Below are 20,746 nucleotides of genomic sequence, written 5' to 3' on the forward strand. Positions count from 1 at the left end.
CATTGAGTGAGTGTGTCTCCCTTTCTGTCTGTCTATGTGTCTGTCTGTCCGTCTGTTTTCCCATCTCTCTCCCCCTCTCTCTCTCCATTTCTGTACCCCATCCTACCCCTCCTCCCCCCTCCATTGTATAGTTTTGGTTGGCTGGTTCCCCCTTGGTAGGGCATATCCCCAGGTGACCCTACTCTGCCCTACATTAAAGAGAATAATGCAGAGAGAGAGAGAGAGAGAGAGAGAGAGAGAGAGAGAGAGAGAGAGAGAGAGAGAGAGAGAGAGTATTGAGATCTGCCGCTTGCCACAACAGGAAAAATAGAGGGGTGGGATTGGGAGAGCTCCTGGATATGCAGGCCCTTTGCTCCAGCCCTGGGCAGGGATTCAATCCGATCAGTAGTAGATCCGCATAGTAGATCCGCATCATAGCACACTTGACATTTAAAGGTAATTCCAGATTGAGCCGACATATAATAAGATAATTAGGTCAAATCAATCACATTTTATTGGTCACATACACATGGTTAGCAGATGTTATGTGAGTGTAGCGAAATGCTTCTGCTTCTAGATCCGACAGAGCAGCAGTATCTAACAGGTCATATCTAACAATTCCACAACAAAACCTAATATCTAACAAATTCCATAACAAAACCTAATACACACAATCTAGTAAAGGAATGGGATGAGAATAATAAGTATAAAATATATGGATGAGCAGTGTGGCTAAGATGCAATAGATAGTAAAGAATAGATAGTGAAGGATACAGTATAACAGTATATACAGTGGGGCAAAAAAGTATTTAGTCAGCCACCAATTGTCAAGTTCTCCCACTTAAAAAGATGAGAGAGGCCTGTAATTTTCATCATAGGTACACTTCAACTATGACACACAAAATGAGAAAAAATAAATCCAGAAAATCACATTGTAGGAAATGAATTTATTTGCAAATTATGGTGGAAAATAAGTATTTGGTCACCTACAAACAAGCAACATTTCTGGCGTCTCACAGACCTGTAACTTCTTCTTTAAGAGGCTCTCTGTCCTCCACTCGTTACCTGTATTAATGGCACCTGTTTGAACTTGTTATCAGTATAAAAGACACCTGTCCACAACCTCAAACAGTCACACTCCAAACTCCACTATGGCCAGACCAAAGAGCTGTCAAAGGACACCAGAAACAAAATTTGTGACCCCTGCACCAGGCTGGGAAGACTGAATCTGCAATAGGTAAGCAGCTGGTTTGAAGAAATCAATTGTGGGAGCAATTATGAGGAAATGGAAGACATACAAGACCACTGATAATCTCCCTCGATCTGGGGCTCCCACGCAAGATCTCACCCCGTGGGGTCAAAATGATCACAAGAACGGTGAGCAAAATCCCAGAACCACACGGGGGGACCTAGTGAATGACCTGCAGAGAGCTGGGACCAAAGTAACAAAGCTACCATCAGCAAGGGCATTGAAGATGAAACGTGGCTGGGTCTTTCAGCATGACAATGATCCCAAACACACCCCGCCGGGCAACGAAGGAAGTGGCTTCGAAAGAAGCATTGCAAGGTCCTGGAGTGGCCTAGCCAGTCTCCAGATCTCAACCCCATAGAAAATCTTTGGAGGGAGTTGAAAGTCCGTGTTGCCCACACAACAGCCCCAAAACATCATGCTCTAGAGGAGATCTGCTTGGAGGAATGGGCCAAAATACCAGCAACAGTGTGTGAAGACCTTGTGAAGACTTACAGAAAACGTTTGACCTCTGTCATTGCCAACAAAGGGTATATAACAAAGTATTGAGATAAACTTTTGTTATTGACCAAATACTTATTTCCACCATAATTTGCAAATAAATTCATAGAAAAATCCTACATGTGATTTTCTGGATTTTTTTTCTCATTTTGTCTGTCATAGTTGAAGTGCACCTATGATGAAAATTACAGGACTCTCTCATCCTTTTAAGTGGGAGAACTTGCACAATTGGTGGCTGACTAAATACTTTTTTGCCCCACTGTACATATGAGATGAGTAATGCGAGATACGTAAACATTCTTAAAGTGGCATTATTAAAGTGACTAGTGTTCCATTTTATTAAAAGTGGCCAATAATATCAAGTCTGTAGGTAGGCAGCCGCCTCTCTGTGCTAGTGGTGGCGGTTTAACAATCTGATGGCCTTGAGATAGAAGCTGTTTTTCAATCTCTCTGTCCCAGCTCTGATGCCACCTGTACTGACCTCGCCTTCTGGATGGAAGCGGGGTGAACAGGCAGTGGCTCGGCTAGTTGTTGTCTTTTGATGATCTTTTTGCCTTCCTGTGACATCGGGTGTGGTAGGTGTCCTGGAGGGCAGGTAGTTTGCCCCCGGTGATACATTGTGCAGACCGCACCACCCTCTGGAGAGGCCTGCGGTTGTGGACGGTGCAGTTGCCGTACCAGGCGGTGATACTGTCCGACAGGATGCTCTCAATTGTGCATCTGTAAAAGTTAGCAAGGGTTTTGGTGACAAGCAGCGTAGGTGGGTCCCTATATTAGTGTTTACTGTGAATAAGGGTGCGTCAGGTAGCCTAGTGGTTAGAGCATTGGACTTGGAACCGAAGAATCCCTGAGCTTACAAGGTAAAAATCTGTCGTTCTGCCCCTGAACAGGCATTTTACCCACTGTTCTTAGGCCGTCATTGAAAATAAGAATTTGTTCTTAACTTCTCTAGGATATGTTGGGACGCTAAGTCCCACTTGCCACAAAAGCCAGTAAAAGCAGAGCGCCAAATTAAAATATATACTATAAAAATCAGACTTTCATGAATTCACACATGAAAGACACCAAATTAAAGCTACACTTGTTGTGAATCCAGCCAACATGTCTGATTTCAAAAAGGATTTACGGCGAAAGCAAACGATGCTATTATCTGAGGATAGCACAATAGTAAACAAAGACAGAGAAGCATATTTCAACCTGCAGGCGCGACACAAAACGCAGAAATAAAAATATAATTCATGCCTTACCTTTGACGAGCTTCTGTTGTTGGCACTCCAATATGTCCATAAACATCACAAATGGTCCTTTTGTTCGATTAATTCCATCGATATATATCCAAATGTCCATTTATTTGGCGTGTTTGATCCAGAAAAAACACCGGTTCAATCCAATTTAGGTATTTTTTAACGTTAATAATCGATAAAATTGAAGACGGGATGATCTGTGTTCAAAACAGGATTAAAACCAACTATAGCTAGCTTTCTGGTCACGCGCTTCTATCTAACAGGACACTTCAGTGACTCTCGTTCAAGATGGCCATACTTCTTCATTACACAAAGGAATAACCTCAACCAATTTCTCAAGACTGTTGACATCCAGTGGAACGTAGGAACTGCAAGCAGGTCCTTAGAATCTTTGGTTCCCAATGAAATCGCATTGAAAAGAGAGTGACTCAAAACAAAAATAATCTGAAATGGTTTGTCCTCGGGGTTTCGCCTGCTAAATAAGTTCTGTTATATCACGACATGATTCAAACAGTTTTAGAAACTTCTGAGTGTTTTCTATCCAAATCTACTAATAATATGCATATCTTATCTTTTGGGGATGAGTAGCTGGCAGTTTAATTTGGGCATGTCTTTCATCCAAAATTCCGAATGCTGCCCCCTACCCTAGAGAAGTTAACTGACTTGCCTAGTTAAAATAAAGGTAAAAATATATATATATATATATATGGTCTCTGTGAATGGCGGGAACATTGCCTTTAAAAGGTTCACAGCCAACAAAGCATGTTAAGATTGAATCTCAGCCTAGGTCTCTATGTAACAGTCCAGGCAGTGTAGATAGGGACTGGTAGAAGTCCAGACATTTTAGATAGGGACTGGTAGAGTCCAGACAGTGTTGATAGGGACTGGTAGAGTCCAGGCAGTATCGATGGGGAGACCATTGTCAACTGAGGGACCTATATCTAGAGGTGAAGTCTGCCGCCAGTCGAGTCCCCCGCAGCAGCAAGCAGATCGATACTCTTGTGCTGGGCCACATTAATATCTGTCGCTCCACCCCCGACCCTAGCACCCCGCTCTACGCCCCAGCACACACACATACACCAGCGGCGGAAATGGCCCCTGGCTTCCACGGGATCTAATTAAAAAAGGGAGGAGAGAGAAAGTGTGAGAGAGGGAGATAGAGAGGGAGATAGATAGAGGGGGGTGAAGATAGAGGGAGAGAGCAGGATGGATTTTCTCTTTAACAGCCTCTCATTAGAGGCCCTGTCTCGTGGTGGGGCCTGGCCTGGCTGATAATGATGGAGAGAGAAAGAGAGAGAGAGAGAGAGAGAGAGAGAGAGAGGAGAGGAGAGAGAGAGAGAGAGAGAGAGAGAGAGAGAGAGAGAGAGAGAGAGAGAGAGAGGAGAGAGAGAGAGAGAGAGAGAGAGAGAGAGAGAGAGAGAGAGAGAGAGAGAGAGAGAGAATATTGAGATTCTGCCCATTGCCACAACAGAAAAAGTGGGAAAGAGGGGAACGGGGAGAATGTGTGAGATAGAGAGCGGGGAGAGAGGGGAGGGGGGCAGAGAGAGAAGAGATACATGTGATAGGGATCCTCTTGGCCATGTGGGAAGTCCCCCTGTCCTAACATGGAACAAAGGCCAAGACTTCCTGGTTCCAGCTGCCTGAGATTCCGGTTTTCCATGATAGTATAACTCTCTCTAATCCATCTCCTTTTCTCCTTTCTCTCTCTCTATCCATCTCCTTTTTCTCTCTTTCTTTCTCTCTCTCTATCCATCTCCTTTTTCTCTCTTTCTCTCTCTATCCATCCCTTTTCTCTCTCTATCCATTCCTTTCTCTCTTTCTTTCTCTCTCTATCCATCTCCTTTTCTCTCTTTCTTCTCATCCATCTCTTTTCTCTCTTTCTTTCTCTCTCTATCCATCTCCTTTCTCTCTTCTCTCTCTCTATCCACTCCTTTCTCCTTTTTCTCTTTCTATCCATCTCCTTTCTCTCTTTCTCTCTATCCATCTCCTTTTCTCTCTTTTTCTCTCTCTATCCATCTCCTTTTCTCTCTTTTTCTCTCTCTATCCATCTCTTTTCTCTCTTTCTCTCTCTATCCATCTCCTTTTTCTCTCTTTCTCTCTCTATCCATCTCCTTTCCCTCTTTTCTCTCTCTATCCATCTCCTTTTCTCTTTTCTCTCTCTATCCATCTCCTTTTCTCTCTTTCTCTCTCTATCCATCTCCTTTTCTCTCTTTTCTCTCTCTATCCATCTCCTTTTCTCTCTCTCTATCCATCTCCTTTTCTCTCTTTCTCTCTCTATCCATCTCCTTTCTCTCTTTCTCTCTCTCATCCATCTCCTTTTCCTCCTTTCTCTCTCTCTCTCTTCTCTTCTCTCTTACCATCTCCTTTTCTCTTTCTCTCTCTATCCATCTCATTTTCTCTCTCTCTTTCTCTCTCTATCCATCTCCTTTTCTCTCTTTCTCTCTCCTACTCCATCCCTTTTCTCTTCTCTCTATCCATCTCCTTTTCTCTCTTTCTCTCTCTCTATCCATCTCCTTTCTCTCTTTCTCTCTCTCTATCCATCTCCTTTTCTCTCTTTCTCTCTCTCTCTCTCATCCATCTCCTCTCTTTTTTCTTCTTATCCTCTCTCTCTATCCATCTCCTTTTCTCTCTTTCTCTTCTATCTCTATACCATCTCCTTTTCTCTCTTTTTCTCTCTCTATCCATCTCCTTTTCTCTTTCTCTCTCTGTATCCATCTCATTTTCTCTCTCTCTTTCTCTCTCTATCCATCTCCTTTTCTCTCTTTCTCTCTCTCCATATAATTTGCTCTCTCTCTATCCTACCAGATATAACTTCATTTTGAATGGCTCAAAAAAATGATGTAAATGTGTGGAAGCAAGAGAGAGAGAGGGGGAAAAGCAAGTTTGTGTGCGTGTCTCTGTTTTGAGAGTGTTTTCCGATGAGTGTGCCAGTATTTAGGTACTCAGTGTGTCCCTTTATTTTGTGTGTGTGTGCTATTGTTCAGTATGTAGTGTACTTGTGGACCTGTGCTCGCATGTGTGTGTGTGTGTTTCTAGAATGTCAGGTTATGAACTTGAGGTGCCCTGTTGGTGCCATTTTGGGACACAGCCATTCACTCCACATAACTGCAGAACATTATAGAAACCTCCCGTTCATACATATCCTCTACTTATATCACAAAAGGAAGCACATTTCAATTGTACTGCACTACTCCAGTTTCAGCTGAACCTAAAACACTCTCCATGCATTTCAAATGAAATGGGGGAAAAACACACTTTTAGGATGAGATATAAGCTGTAGGAAATGACATTTATAGCTGTGATTTTCTCTTTCCCTTGAGTTGAACATAGAACTGCTTATGCCCAGTTATGCTTAACTTTCTCTCTCTCTCTCTCGCTGTCTTTCCCTCCCTCCCTCCCTCCCCTCTCTAGATCTGTTGCGGGTGCGCCAGGAGGCCCTGGCAGCAGTGAGGAACACAGGGGGTTTGGAGGCCCATCTCCCTTCGGCAGGCAGCTCGTCCAGCCAGAGACGCAAGCAGGGCCTGCCCCAGCACAGAGACGCCCACTACACTGAGAGGTAGGCCTGGCTAACACACAATGGTAGCCTTCAAGTTAGAGCATTGGGGCAGTAACTTAAAGGTTGCTGGTTCGATTCCTGGAGCCAACAAGGCGAGGCGCTGGGGGACATTGGTGACACTAGCCACGACCCTACTCCCTGCAGGTTTCTCAGGAGGAGTTAATTAAGATATGCAAGAAAAACATTTTGATGACGCACTTGGAACGATGAAAACAAGTGTTTAACAGAACAAATATAAGCACCCCCAAATTAGTATTATTATACACACACACACACGGATAGGAACATACACACAGAAGCACACACACACACACACGGATAGGAACATACACACAGAAGCACACACACACACACACGGATAGGAACATACACACAGAAGCACACACACACAGACAGAAACATACACACAGAAGCACACACACACGGGGGCTCATGCAGTATGTATAGGGGAGGATGTAGGCTTTATTTTTGAATGTGGAATATTCCCGTTATTTGCAGTGGTGGTGCTGCCAGGGAGATAGGGCGGTTGAGCTGTAGTGTGTGTGTTTCTATCTGGGTGTATGTTCCTATCCATGTCTGTGTGCAGGGGCACAGCTTTCACTGGGGAGGGGGGTGACATTCTGAAATGGCATTCCTCCCCCAGTTTTATCATTGGAATGTGATACAAAACCAGGCAACGGTGTGCTTTAGGACCATGCGGACGCCTCCAAGCGGTCGGGTAGGCTGTTTGGAGTGTTTATTCCACCGGATTTATATGTATATATATACATATATATATACATATAAATAAAATGGTGACCCCCCACTTCTCAAACCAAAGTTGGGGGTGCTTATATTTGTACTGTTACACACTTGTGTTCATCGTTCCAAGTGTGTCATCAAAATGTTTTTCTTGCATATCTTAACTCCTCCTGAGACACACAACTGAACTCACAACTGAAGAAGAAAAATTGTGGAGGGGAAGAAAAGTGAAGTCAATAGGCTGTGCTAGTTTGCTTTACCACTGTTGCATCCCTTCCCCATGTCTCTCCTTCCCCATGTCTCTCCTTCCCCATGTCTCTCCTTCCCCATGTCTCTCCTTCCCCATGTCTCTCCTTCCCCATGTCTCTCCTTCCCCATATCTCTCCTTCCCCATGTTCTCTCCTTCCCCATGTCTCTCCATCCCCCTCTCTCTCTACTCCCCCTCTCTCTCCATACTCCTCTCTCTACGTCTCCTCTCTCTACGTCTCCTCTCTCTACATACTCCTGTCTATCCCCTTTGCTTGGATCTGATGTTGGTATTTTACTGTACAATATGCTGTGTGTGTGTGTGTGGTGTTTGTGTGCATGCATGTGTGTAGCCTATACGTTTGTGTGTGTGTGTGTGTGGTTATACACGTGTGTGTATATGTGGCTGAACTAGGACCCCACTAAAAATCATTGCTGCAACCCTCTCCCCCCCTCCTCCTCCTCCTCCTCCTCTTCCCCTCCTCCTTCCCCCCTCTTCACCGGCGCTGGCTGCTGTGCCTCCCAAACAAAGCCAGGGGCAGCGGGAGTGGGCGGGTAATTGCTTGTCGATTATTTATGTGGCGCGGGGAGAAGCGGGCAATCGATAATGGGCCGGCGGGGCGGCAGGCAGGGGGGCGCAGGGGAAGTGTGTGTGTGGGGGGGAGTGAATTAAGCAGGAAACGGAGCGGCCCAAGGAAGGGTGTGTGTGTGAGGGAGGTGGTGGTTGTACGGGTTCTATTTCTAAGCCTAGAGTCCTATGTGTGTGTGTGTGTGTTTGTGCAATGTGTATGTGAGTGCATGCGTGCGTGTGTGCGTGCGTGCGTGTGTGTGTGTGTGTGGCCCAGCAGTGCAATGTAGCTGTGGTCAGTGAGCCACGGCGGTTCTCCGCCTGCATAGAGAGTAATTAGCCACACAGGACCGGGGGATGTTAACTAGCCCTCTGCACTTCTCTACCTCCCTCCATCCATCCATTTACCCTCAATCAATCCCTCTCTCTCTCTCTCTTCCTTCCTTCCTTCCTTCCTTCCTTCCTTACTCTCTCTTTCTTTCCCTCCATCCATTCCTCGCTCTCCCTCCATCCATCCCACTTCCTTCCTCTCTATCTCTCTCTCCCTCTCTTCATCTTCCATACTCTTCCACTTCTCTTTAAATCTTTCTCTCTCATTACATTCAATAGATAAAGAGGAGAGGAGACCAAAGCCATCCCTCTAGGCATCTCACCTTTCCATCGACCCCCCATCATTGATTATCTGAGGCCCATTAGGGCCCATTGTTAAAAACAAATCATTAGGCGGGTCGATAGACTTAGAGCCTGTCTTTCCCATTTGTCTGGCCTTTGTCCAAAATGGCACCCTATTCTCTATATAGTGCACTACTTTTGACCAGAGCCCCTTTGGGAATAGGGTGCCATTTGGGACACAGATTTAGACTTGCTATCGGCAGAGCAATTCCCAGTGTTTGGCATGGGTGGAGACACTTGAAGGGACAGGGGGAGAGGAGAAGGAGAGGAGAAAGAGATATAGAAAGGGAGAGAGATGGTGGTAAAGAAAGGTAGAGGGGAGGGAGAGAGATGGTGGTATTGAAAGGTAGAGGGAGAGAGATTGTGATATAAAAAGGTAGAGGGAGAGAGATGGAGGAAAAGAAGATAGGAGAAAGGCAATAGGATAGAGAGGAGAGACAGGGAAAGAGATAGAAAGAGAGAAGGAGCATTTGAGAGGAAGAGAGAAGGATAAAGAGAAGGAGAGAGAGAGCGTGAGAGAAGCAGCGAGAGAAACAGAGAGATGGAGAAGGAGTGAGAGAGAGGGGAAGCCTCATCCATTTTAATGAGCTTCCTGTGTAAATGTGTTTCCGTGGAGCGAGAGCCGAAGGCGGCCGCGCGGCGCTCCTAATCCCCCCACGCTCCCGTCATTAAGGACAGCCCTGTCACACACACACACACACACACACAGTATGCAGCCATTTACTATTAAACACACTAATATGCACACAGGCACACACACACACACACACTGTCCCGCTGTGGGAAGGGGCCGCTGTCGCCACTCTGACAGGTCGTCACACATGAGTGAATCCCCAGGAGCCCTTGGCCTCTCTGCAGGCGGGAAGAGAGAAAGAGAGAGAAAGAAAGAGAGAGGGTGGGGAGAGAAGGAAAGAGACAGATAAAGCGAGAGAACGAGAGAAAGAGAGAGACAGAGAAGTGAGAGAGCGAGAGAGAAAGAGACAAGATGAAAGCAAGAGCCGAGGAGAAAAACGAGAACTGTGCGAGTAGAAGGAAGGAGGAGAGTGAGGGAGAGAAGAGAGAGGAAGAAGCGGGGGGGAGGGAGAACGGAGAGACGAGAAGAGAGAGAAAGAATGAAGGAGAAAGAGACGAGAGAGAGAAGAGAGAGGAGAGAGAGAGAAGAGAGAGCAGAGAGAGGAGAGAGAAGAGAGAGAGCAGAGAGAGAGAGAAGAGAAAGAGAAATGAGAACGAGGAGACTTGGGATGTTACTCGTGCTAGCTAGAGAGACGCACGTTGAAGAGAGAGACATTGCTTAATGTAATATTGTGTTCTGTGACTGTGAAAGTGTGTGCAAAATGCTGTATTGTGTTGTTAAATGTTTGTGAACAAATATATAAACCATTTAAAGTGTTTTGGACAGAAATGCAATGGTTCATTAGCTCAGTCTAAGTTTTAATAAATCCAATGAACCATTGAATTTATGTTAAAAATGTTGTATCAAGACTGCCCAAATGTGCCTAGTTTGTTTGTTAATAACTTTTCATGTTCAAAATTGTGCACTCGCCTCAAACAATAGTATGGTATTATTTCACTGTAATAGCTACTGTAAATTGGACAGTGCAGTTTTATTAACAAGAATTTAAGCTTTCTGCCAATATCAGATACGTCTATGTCCTGGGAGATGTTCTTGTTACTTCCAACCTCATGCTAATCGCATTAGCCTACGTTAGCTCAACCGTCCCGTGGAAGGGACACCGATCCCGAAGAAGTTTTAAATCCACCACCCAAAAGARATCCAACTCAATATTAGGAAGGTGTTCTTAATGTTTTGTGCACTCAGTGTATATATTGTTGATAAAATAAGGAACATATGTTTATGGTTGGTTAAATGGGAGTTTGTAACGCACTTAACAGAATGCACAGTAAACTACATAGACAGGCAGAGCAAACTGGTTAATACATTATATATATATAAAAGTATGTAGACACCCCTTCAAATTAACGGATTCGGCTATTTCAGCCACACCCATTGCTGACAGGTGTATAAAATCGAGCACACAGGAATGCAATCTCCATAGACAAACATTGGCAATAGAATGGCCTTACTGAAGAGCTCAGTGACTTTCAACATGGCACCGTCATAGGATGCCTCCTTTCCAACAAGTCAGTTTGTCAAATTTCTGCCGTGCTATAGCTGCCCCGGTAAACTGTAAGTGCTGTTATTGTGAAGGGGAAATGTCTAGAAGCAACAACGGTTCAGCTGCGAAGTGGTAGGCCACACAAGCTCACAGAACAGGACCGCCGAGTGCTGAAGAGCGTAGCGCATAAAAATCGTCTCTCCTATGTTTGGCGGATGCCAGGAGAATGCTACCTGCCCCAATGCATAGTGCCAACTGTAAAGTTTGGTGGAGGAGGAATAATAATCTGGGGCTGTTTTTCATGATTCGGGCTAGACCCCTTAGTTCCAGTGAAGGGAAATCTCAATGCTACAGCATACAATGACATTCTAGACAATTCCGTGCTTTCAACATTGTGGCAACAGTTTGGGGAAGGCCCTTTCCTATTTCAGCATGACAATGCCCACGTGCACAAAGTGAGGTCCATACAGAATGGTTTGTTGAGGTCGGTGTGGAAGAACTTGACTGGCCTGCACAGAGCCCTGACCTCAACCCCATCGAACACCTTTGGGATGAATTGGAACACCGACTGCGAGCCAGGCCTAATATCCCAACATCAGTGCCCGACCTCACTAATGCTCTTGTGACTGAATGTTCCAACATTTAGTGGAAAGCCTTCACAGAAGAGTGGAGGCTGTTATAGCAGCAAATGAGGGACCAACTCCATATTAATGACCATGGTTTTGGAATGAGATGTTGGACGAGCAGGTGTCCACATACTTTTGGTCATGTTGTGTAGCCGCCACCTTCCCCCCAAATTGCTTCCTATAAAAGGAGAGAGAACACGTCTGGCGCCCTCTCTCCCCCACCCTTCTCCCTCTGTCTCGCTCCCTCAGTCTCTCCCTTTTCCTTCCCACATTGTGATTAGGCCTAATTATGGTGTAGCGGACGCCTGGTGGCCTCAGTCATGCAGCTTTAATTGACCGTTATTCATCTGTGGGCTAGCGCTAATGCTAGGCTAGGCTAGGAGACACAGGGAGGGGGTTAAATGAATGGAGGTTTGGCATACAGGGGCCCTAGTCTACTGTGGCCGTAGCACAGCGGCGCGGCCCAGGCTAATTGCTAGCCCCGAGGGATTAGGCCAGGTGATTACAAACTGGGCGGTGTAATTACATAAGCAGCGGCGGGGCCCTGGCTAGTGGGCCACAGGGTCACACGGCCCGGCCCTTCCCCAAGATTAATTGGAGCTGCCACCAGAGTGCGAGGCACCGCCGGAGAGAGCGGTTATACGATTTGCATAAACATTTTAGCGACGGGCCGCCGATCAATAAATGGTTCTCACCACCCCCCCACCTCCGTTTCTCTCTCTCCATCTCTCACTCCCTCTCTCGTTCCTTCTCTCTCCCTCCCTCCCTCCCTCCCTCCCTCTCTCCCCTCTTTCTCTCTCTTTTCCTCTCTCTCTCGCTCTCTCTCTCTCTCCCTCTCTCCCTCCCTGTCTCTCTTTCTCCCTCCCCTTCTCTCTCTCTTTCTCTCTGAATTTCTTTCTCTCTCTCTGCTGTATGTGTAAGGACAGAGACATGCAGGCGCTTGTTGATTTTCAACACAAATGTTCCAAACCAATAGCTGTGGTCCCATGCAAATATGGTGTAATTTGGCTGTATTCACCATCATGGTGTCCTTATGTGTGCTGCATATCTCCAAAGCAGCAAACTGATGATATTTAGCCCATTGCACGATTGAGAGAGAGAGAAAGTGTGTGTGTGTGTGTGTGTGTGTGTGTGTGTGTGCGTGTGCGTGTGCGTGTGCGTGTGTGTGTGTGTGTGTGTGTGTGCAGGAAAAGGCCTAAAAGGTTTTGCCAGAAGACGACACATAGACAATCAACAGATCACCACACACCCCCGTACCCAGTGACACTTCCACATGCTCCCTGAAACACACCAAGCTGAAGAACAGATTCTTATGTCTCTTCTCCAACCCTTCACCAACCGCACATTTTTTCCTCTTACATCAAATTCTCCTGTCTCCCCTGCCCCTTTGGGACGATTGACAGAGCAGGGAGAGAAAGAGAGAGGAGCTTTTCTTTGCTCAGAACAAGGACAAAAGGAGAAGCACATAATAGAGAGGCCTTTTCATAAATAGGGTTTGCAGGACACGGCCGCCTTTTCAATCGCTCAATACGGCCCGGAGAGGGAGAGAGAGGGAGGGGCGGAAAAAAAAGAGAGAAGAGAGGAGGATTAGTGTTAATTAGAAGGTCCTTCAGCCCGTGGCCCCGGTCGAGACGCAGGGGCCGCCCCAGCTGTCGGAGCCTGACACACTCCCATTGTGTAGTCAGCCCTCATTAAGTGTGTGTGCATGTGTGTGTAAGGGTGAGTATGCATATGTGTGAGTATGCATGTGTGTGTGCGTGGCCAGCCCAGTCACCAAAACACACCACAAACCGGGTCCTCTGTAGTACATACAGGCTTTCACCTCAAACCAGTTTTATACTCAGTGCTTTCTAATATACTGTATAGTACTGTTACGAAACCAACTAGCCAGCCCAGCCTACGAATAAGTCTGCTCTCGTTATTTCTCAGGGTTGACGAACTGTTCCATAATCTGCCTGAATGTGTGCATTTAACGTGAAAGTAATAGCAGAGTATTCCAATGAAAAAATCTCAGCAATTTGTTTGACGGTTTATAGTTTTTACTGTTAATTTCTGTTGGTTTTAATGTGGTGTGTTTTTGTTTGTGTGTCCGCAGGGAGATGTCCCATCCTCCGCCTCTGCTGTCCACCCAGAACGGCCCTCACATCACATTGGGACCCCACCTGCGGCCCCCCTTCTTGGGCATGCCCTCTGCCCTGTGCCAGTCCCCCGGTAAATCAGATGCTTACACTAGCAGGCTAACTACAGAAATGAATATGGGGCCTACACCTAATGATAAATGAGATGCTAATGCTAGCAGGCTAACTACAGAAATGAATATGGGGCCTACACCTAATGATAAATGAGATGCTAATGCTAGCAGGCTAACTACAGAAATGAATATGGGGCCTACACCTAATGATAAATGAGATGCTAATGCTAGCAGGCTAACCACAGCCTGCACTTATTAATGGCGAGTTAGATGCTAATGCAAACCAGAACCACAATTGGCTTATGGTAGACATTAGTTGTATTCCCACCAAAATTGGGAAATGGGAACGTTTTCCATGGAATGAATGTGTCTATTGACTGTCTTGATTGAGAATCATGAATCAATCCTAACATTTATGTTTTAAATAATGTCATTTTCTTGGTAAAAATCGGATTCTTTGTGAGGCATTGATATTACACAGGGGGTCATTGCATTTGAATACTCCATGTAAACTGTATGTCAGAAATCTCTTAATTGGGGTGTGTGCTTATCGATGTGTGTTTTATGTGTGTGTGTGTTTTCCTCAGGCTATGGTTTCCTCCAGCCTGCCCAAGCTGAAATGTTTGCCCGGCAACAGGAAATGCTTCGGAAGCAGAACTTGGCCAGGTTTGTCATTGTCTTCTAATGTTGTGGTGCATGTGTATGTGTGGCTGTCAGTGCTGTGATGGGGTGTGTGTGTGATGTTAATGCTGTAGTAGTGTGTGTCTGTATCGTAACATTCCGTGTATAGCGTGTGTGTGGTACCACCAGCCCTAACCTCTCTTCTCTATGTCCGGTCCCAGGTTGGAGATGTCAGCAGAGCTGCTCAGACACAAGGAGCTGGAGAGTCTCCACAGGCAGCAGCAGCAGCGTGCATTGGGGGGTTCTGACCCCATGGGCCTACCCCATGGCCTCCCTCCGGACCATCCCGCCCTGCGCAGTCTCCACCACCTGCCCGAGGGACACCCCCTCCACGAGGAGCTCAGCCGACGCCAAAACGCCATGCTGATGCTCCGACACACCAGCACCCCCCTACTCTCCCTCAACCACCAGGGGCCCTCGGGGTCCACAACGCCCAAAGATACCCAGGGACAAGGCTCCGGGGCTGGGGCCGGATTGAGTAAGGGGGGCTCCCGGAAAGGCCCCCAGCAACCTAGGGGGGGAGACCACCAAGAGAGGGAGGGCCGAGGGAGGGACGGAGATGCAGATGGGCAGGATGAAGAAATGAAGGACACGGATAGCGAGACGGAGATGGGCGAGGATAGGCATGAGGGATTGTTTGCCAAGGCAACCGACTGGCATGGGCTTCACAGGGACAGAGGGAAAGAGAGCGGCGGGAAGGGGGGGTGTGACGGTGCCAAAGAGGCGGGCGAGGGCTCGGGTCGGCTTAGTGCCCCCTGTAGCTCGGCGGGTGCAGATTCACCACCCAGTCATCACCTCTTCACCCCGGGGCTGGGCAAGAGCGATGTCAAGTACCACTTTCCACCTGGCGCCATGCCTCCTCTGCCAGGGCTCCACGGCCAGTCGCTGCCCTTTGGATTTCCCTACACAAGTCCCTACTTCCACACTGGTGAGTAACACATACACATGCACCATAACATCCTTACCAATCAACTGTATGATACTTAAAAGTCACCCCCAACTGCAACCTGTAAATGCTATTTGGCTAGCCATGCTACCAGCCAATCTCAACAGGCGTTAGCATGCTAACTAACAACTGCTGCATCTGAGAGAAGTGTTATGCAACGATAACAGCCAAATACAATATTAGTGATTGTCCAAACAGCATAAGTGGTCTTGTTGTGGTGCTATGAAGGCAGGGATGTGTTGAGTTTGGTTTGTACTGAACAACATGTTTCCCCAGTCATTTTGTGAGTGGTCCCTTATAATTCTTCAAAGTGAAGGTTGCTTGCTAGATAGCAATTTGGATTGCATACCAGATGAAAAGTAGTGCCACTGTCTGTTTGCAGCCTACCAACTATGAAATCAGAAGAAATACCTTAGATGCGCATGTTCTTGGTCGGGTTTGAGCTGGGGGCCGCTAATACTCAATCAAGCCACAAGCTCATACCCCCCCTCTATCCACCGGTCCGCAAAAAATATTTCAGGTTTACATGCCGGTCCACAGAGAAAAAGAGGTTGGGAACCCCTGGTTAAGGGGACTTCCCTTTTATGTAGTATTGCAGACTGTCACATTTGAACTCACTGTAGCTTAAACTTGCAAATACACACAGAATTGTACCTTGACCTTAGAGCAACTCTTTTTAGGTTAATTAGATACCTCGTTTTAGTTGCCTATGTATAATGACTGTCATTAAAGACATTTGAACGTTTGAAAACACAGACAGAAACTACTTAGGGAACCAGAGGCAAAATGGCCAGGTGGGGGCCAAAACACACACACACACACACAACACACACACACACACACACACACACACCAACACACACAACACCACCACACACACACACACACACACCACAACACCACACACACACACACACACACACACACACACTCACACTCACTCTCAAGTAGCACGCACGCACACAGGCACACACTAACACACACTCTCACGGCCCTGGGCAGGCACATGAAAGTAATGAGCGTGGAGACCTCCCTCTGGAAGGGGCCCTGCCACTGACCCTTATACACACGGGGTTATCACCACAACCATATGGAGGGAGAGGGGGAGGGGCACAACAATAAGGAGAAACAGAAAACATGGATGAAGTACACTTTTAAACATGAGATAAAGAATCACATTCTTAAATGCAATTAAATATTACGTCAATTCACACAATTGCCAAACAGCCACCAGGACAAAGAGAGAGTCAGAGCGGGAGAGAAAAAGTGTGTGCGTGAAAGAGAATTAGATATTGAGAAAGAAAGGAGAAGCGCTGTTGGGTATATGTTAGCTGTTTGTCAAGGTCTGTCCTGGGTAGTGTTCAATAGGCACCAAATGGAAGAAAACGGACAGAAACAAGGAGAGAACTACCTGAACTTGTCCAATAGGGAACGCTCATTTTCATTGTCCATTGCAAGTTTTGCTACGGTGTGCCCTTAGAATAAGACTTGATTTACAACCCCTTTCCCCCTCTTCCTCACCCAGGCGGTATGGGAGGTCTGTTAATGGACGGTGAGGACTCTGCGGCGCCCCCGGTGGAGGACATAAGCAAGTGGAGTGTGGAGGAGGTGTGTGGTTTTGTGGGAGGCCTGGCCGGCTGTGCTGAGTACACCCAGGTAAGAACCAGATCAGGATTCTGGTTTATCCACACTTTCAACCAGAGAAAGAGAGCGACAGTGGGAGAGAGGGGTCAGGGCGGGCTGGTGGAAGAGTAGGGTAGAGTATATATTATTGTCACCTCAATCAGAAGTTTTACTACTATTTGATTATATAGCTATAACACCCATGTTATCTCTCACAGCACCACGGCCCACTCAATGTTATACACACTCATACACATACACGTCACTGTTGGAAATGAAAGTGGTGTGAGTGTAGGTGCAAGCTCTGTGAGTGTGTGTGTATGCCTCCAAAAATTATCCGGAGAAATTGCAGAAGCCACATCTAAATTAACATAAATACTCATCAAATATACTTTGGATGAAAGATAAATTTTTACATAGAATTAAAGATACACTTTGTTCTTAAGCAAACTGCTGTGTCAAAAAATTTCAAAAAAGATTACGGAAAAAGCACACCATGCCAATAATCTGAGACGCGCTCAGATATAACAACAATTTCTCCGCCATTTTGGAGTCAAACAGAAATACGAAAATTACATCAATAAATATTCCCTTAGCTTTGATGATCTTCATCAGAATGCACTCCCCCAGGACCTAAGTTCCACAATAAATCGTTGTTTTGGTTCGATTAATTGTCCTATTCTCATTCGATGATGCCAACTTTGAGTAGCTAACTTTTTGCGCTAGCATGTTTAGTACATATGGAACTTCTCAAATATCCCGTCTCACGACCGCAGAGTGCTAGACCACATGCGACTGAACGGTCTCGGCACGAAAAACACATATTATGCATTCCTTACGTACAAGCGCGAGGAGAGCTGTTTCCTGGATGGTTGGGAGAAGTTGCTCTCGGGGATGTGTTGGCACCATTCTTTATTCATGTCTGTGGTTCTTAAGCAAAATTGTGAGTGAGCCCACTCCCTTGGCTGAGAAGCAACCACACATGAATGGTCTCAGGATGCTTTACTGTTGGCATGACACAGGACTGATGGTAGCGGCCACCTTGTCTTCTCCGGACAAGCTTTTTTCTGATGCCTCAAACAATCAGAATGGGGATTCATCAGAGAAAATGATTTACCCCAGTCCTCAGCAGTCCAATCCCGGTACCTTTTGCAGAATATCCAGTCTGTCCCTGATGTTTTTCCTGGAGAGAAGTGGCTTCTTTGCTGCCCTTCTTGACACCAGGCTATCCTCCAAAAAGTCTTCCGCCTCACTGTACGTGCAGATGCACTCACACCTGTCTGCTGCCATTCCTGAGCGAGCTCTGTACTGGTAGTGCCCCGATCTCGCAGTTGAATCAACTTTAGGAGACGGTCTGGCGCTTGCTGGATTTTCTTGGGCACCCTGAAGCCTTCTTCACAACAATTGATTCGCTCTCCCTTCAGTTCTTGATGATCCGATAAAATGGTTGATTTAGGTGCAATCTTACTGGCAGCAATATCCTTGCCTGTGAAGCCCTTTTTGTGCAAAGCAATGATGACAGCACGTGTTTCCTTGCAGGGTAACCATGGTTGACAGAGGAAGAACATGATAATTCCCAAGCACCAACCCTCCTTTTGAAGCTTCCAGTCTGTTATTCGAACTCAATCACATGACAGAGTGATCTCCAGCCTTGTCCTCGTCAACACTCAACACTGTGTTAACGAGAGAATCACTGACATGATGTTCAGCTGGTCCTTTTGTGGCAGGGCTGAAATGCAATGGAAATGGTTTGGGGGTTCAGTTCATTTGAATGGCAAAGAGGCGACTTTGCAATTAATTACTCTTCATAACATTCTGGAGTAATGCAAATTGCCATCATACAAACTGAGGCAGCGAACTTGTGAAAATTAATATTTGTGTCATTCTCAAATCTTTTGGCCACGACTGTACATGTTGGATAAAAATGGCAGGCAGGCCTTTTGGAAACAGCAAATTGGTCGGTAAACTTTCCAAATGTCAACAAAACAAAAATACGCTATAGAAGGTGGGATAATTATTTGTGGGTGAAATAGATTATGACAATTCCGGCGAAAAAAGTTATGTGCAAATATTGATAACATAACCATCATGTGGAAGTAAACTTGCAGTCAAAACAAAGCTATGTTGTGTAGTCCTCCCACTGCGAAAAACATTCCGTTTACTACGCTACAGATGAATAGGTTATGATGAACTTCACACGATGATGAGCTTGATGCACCTTTCCAATAACTAGTGAGGGTCTTCATTTGTAAGGTGGTGCCATGATGATCGGTGCTTGGCTGCCAATTGACAAATGAATCTTGCTCTTATCCCATAACCTCATCATGTACCCTTCAAACTGTATCTGCGAGCTGTTGGCCAGAGTGAAAGTGCCAAGACCAGAGTGGGAACATTTGCTGTTTATCGCAGACTTTTTTGTGCCAGAAACATAGACAGATATAAAAATAGAATGGAAACACATCAAACGTTTGTTTTTGTTTTTTCCGGTAAATCAAAAGTTCCACGACTAATTGCTTTTTATGTGCATTATGTTATGACGCACAGATTTTTAAATCTGGAAACAAGTCAGTTGGATAGAAACACACCTCTGGTGGGAAAATGTGCATTTTTTTAAAAGCATATTTTAGAAAACTAGCATGGAAATATATAACAAACTGGATGGAAACCTAGCTAATGAAACCAACCATGAAAGTATATTGTAGCGAATTCGGGGGGTAGCATCGACCGGTGCTTGCACCTGGGTCCAGCAACTGTCAAGCCAACACCTGCAACTCTTGACAAGCTCGCTAGGTGTTGGGTTAAGGTCCGCTACACTACCCCGTCCTTCGGGAGGGTGTATCCCCACACTTCTCTATACCATGTCCTTCACGTGTACATGCCTCTCGGATGGCCTCAGGCTCCAGCCCACTTCTGACACTAATGTAGGGGGTAGTCCTGAACTGGCCGTGAATCCGAATCCAGCGAATGTCAAGACAACGCTTAACCTTTACACCAAGAGGTTTTGAATCATTGAATCTCCGGAGGACATTTGAATTCACCTTAGCTTAACTCGCAAATACACACAGAATCAAACCTTCATATTAAGCAACTCTGTTTGGGTTAATTAGAAACCTGGTTTGATGTTGTCTGTGTCTAATGACTGTTATTAAATAGAGAGAATTGAACGTTTGACAACACAGACAGAAACTGCTTAGGAAAGCAGAGGCAAAACGGCCAGTTTCGCAGTGGGACCAACACGCACCTATGCATGTGCACACACCCACACACACCACACACACACACACACACACACACCACACACACACACACACACACACACACACACAACACACACACACACACACACACACACACACACACACACACACACACACACACACACACACACACACACACACACCACACACCACCCTGGGCAGCACATATGAAAGACATTAGAGTATCTTTCTGTGTCTGTAGCGTGGAGACCTCCCCCTGGAAGGGGCCCTGCCACTGACCCCCCTGACCCTCTACACACAGGGTTATCACCACAACCATGTGGAAGAAGAGGTGGGGGGGAGAGAAAAGAGAGAGGAGTAGTTAGGCACAACACAGTGAGAATTAGCAAACATGGATCACTTTTGAATGTGAAGAAATATTATTAATGCAAACATTTTAAAAGCAATTAAATATAATGTCCATTTACACAATTGCAAAACAACTGCGAGGACAAAACAACAGTCCAGAGAAAAAAGTGTGTGTGTGAAAGAGAATTGCATGATTTGGACAATGAGATGGAGAAATTAAACGGAGAAATGGGTTGTATT

At 45.9% G+C, this 20,746-nt stretch overlaps 1 protein-coding gene across 1 annotated transcript in view; it reads left to right on the forward strand.

The window, feature by feature from the left end:
* samd11 (sterile alpha motif domain containing 11) overlaps positions 1 to 20,746 on the forward strand; it is a 106,072-nt gene that overhangs the window by 77,057 nt on the left and 8,269 nt on the right. The window contains exons 7-11 of the mRNA XM_070444430.1: positions 6,385 to 6,529; positions 13,595 to 13,710; positions 14,278 to 14,356; positions 14,533 to 15,299; positions 16,843 to 16,973. Coding sequence (XP_070300531.1) covers positions 6,385 to 6,529; positions 13,595 to 13,710; positions 14,278 to 14,356; positions 14,533 to 15,299; positions 16,843 to 16,973 — 1,238 coding nt within the window. The remainder of the gene's footprint in view (positions 1 to 6,384; positions 6,530 to 13,594; positions 13,711 to 14,277; positions 14,357 to 14,532; positions 15,300 to 16,842; positions 16,974 to 20,746) is intronic.

The sequence above is a fragment of the Salvelinus sp. IW2-2015 genome, linkage group LG7 (assembly GCF_002910315.2).
Source record: "Salvelinus sp. IW2-2015 linkage group LG7, ASM291031v2, whole genome shotgun sequence".
NCBI classification, from domain to species: domain Eukaryota; kingdom Metazoa; phylum Chordata; class Actinopteri; order Salmoniformes; family Salmonidae; genus Salvelinus; species Salvelinus sp. IW2-2015.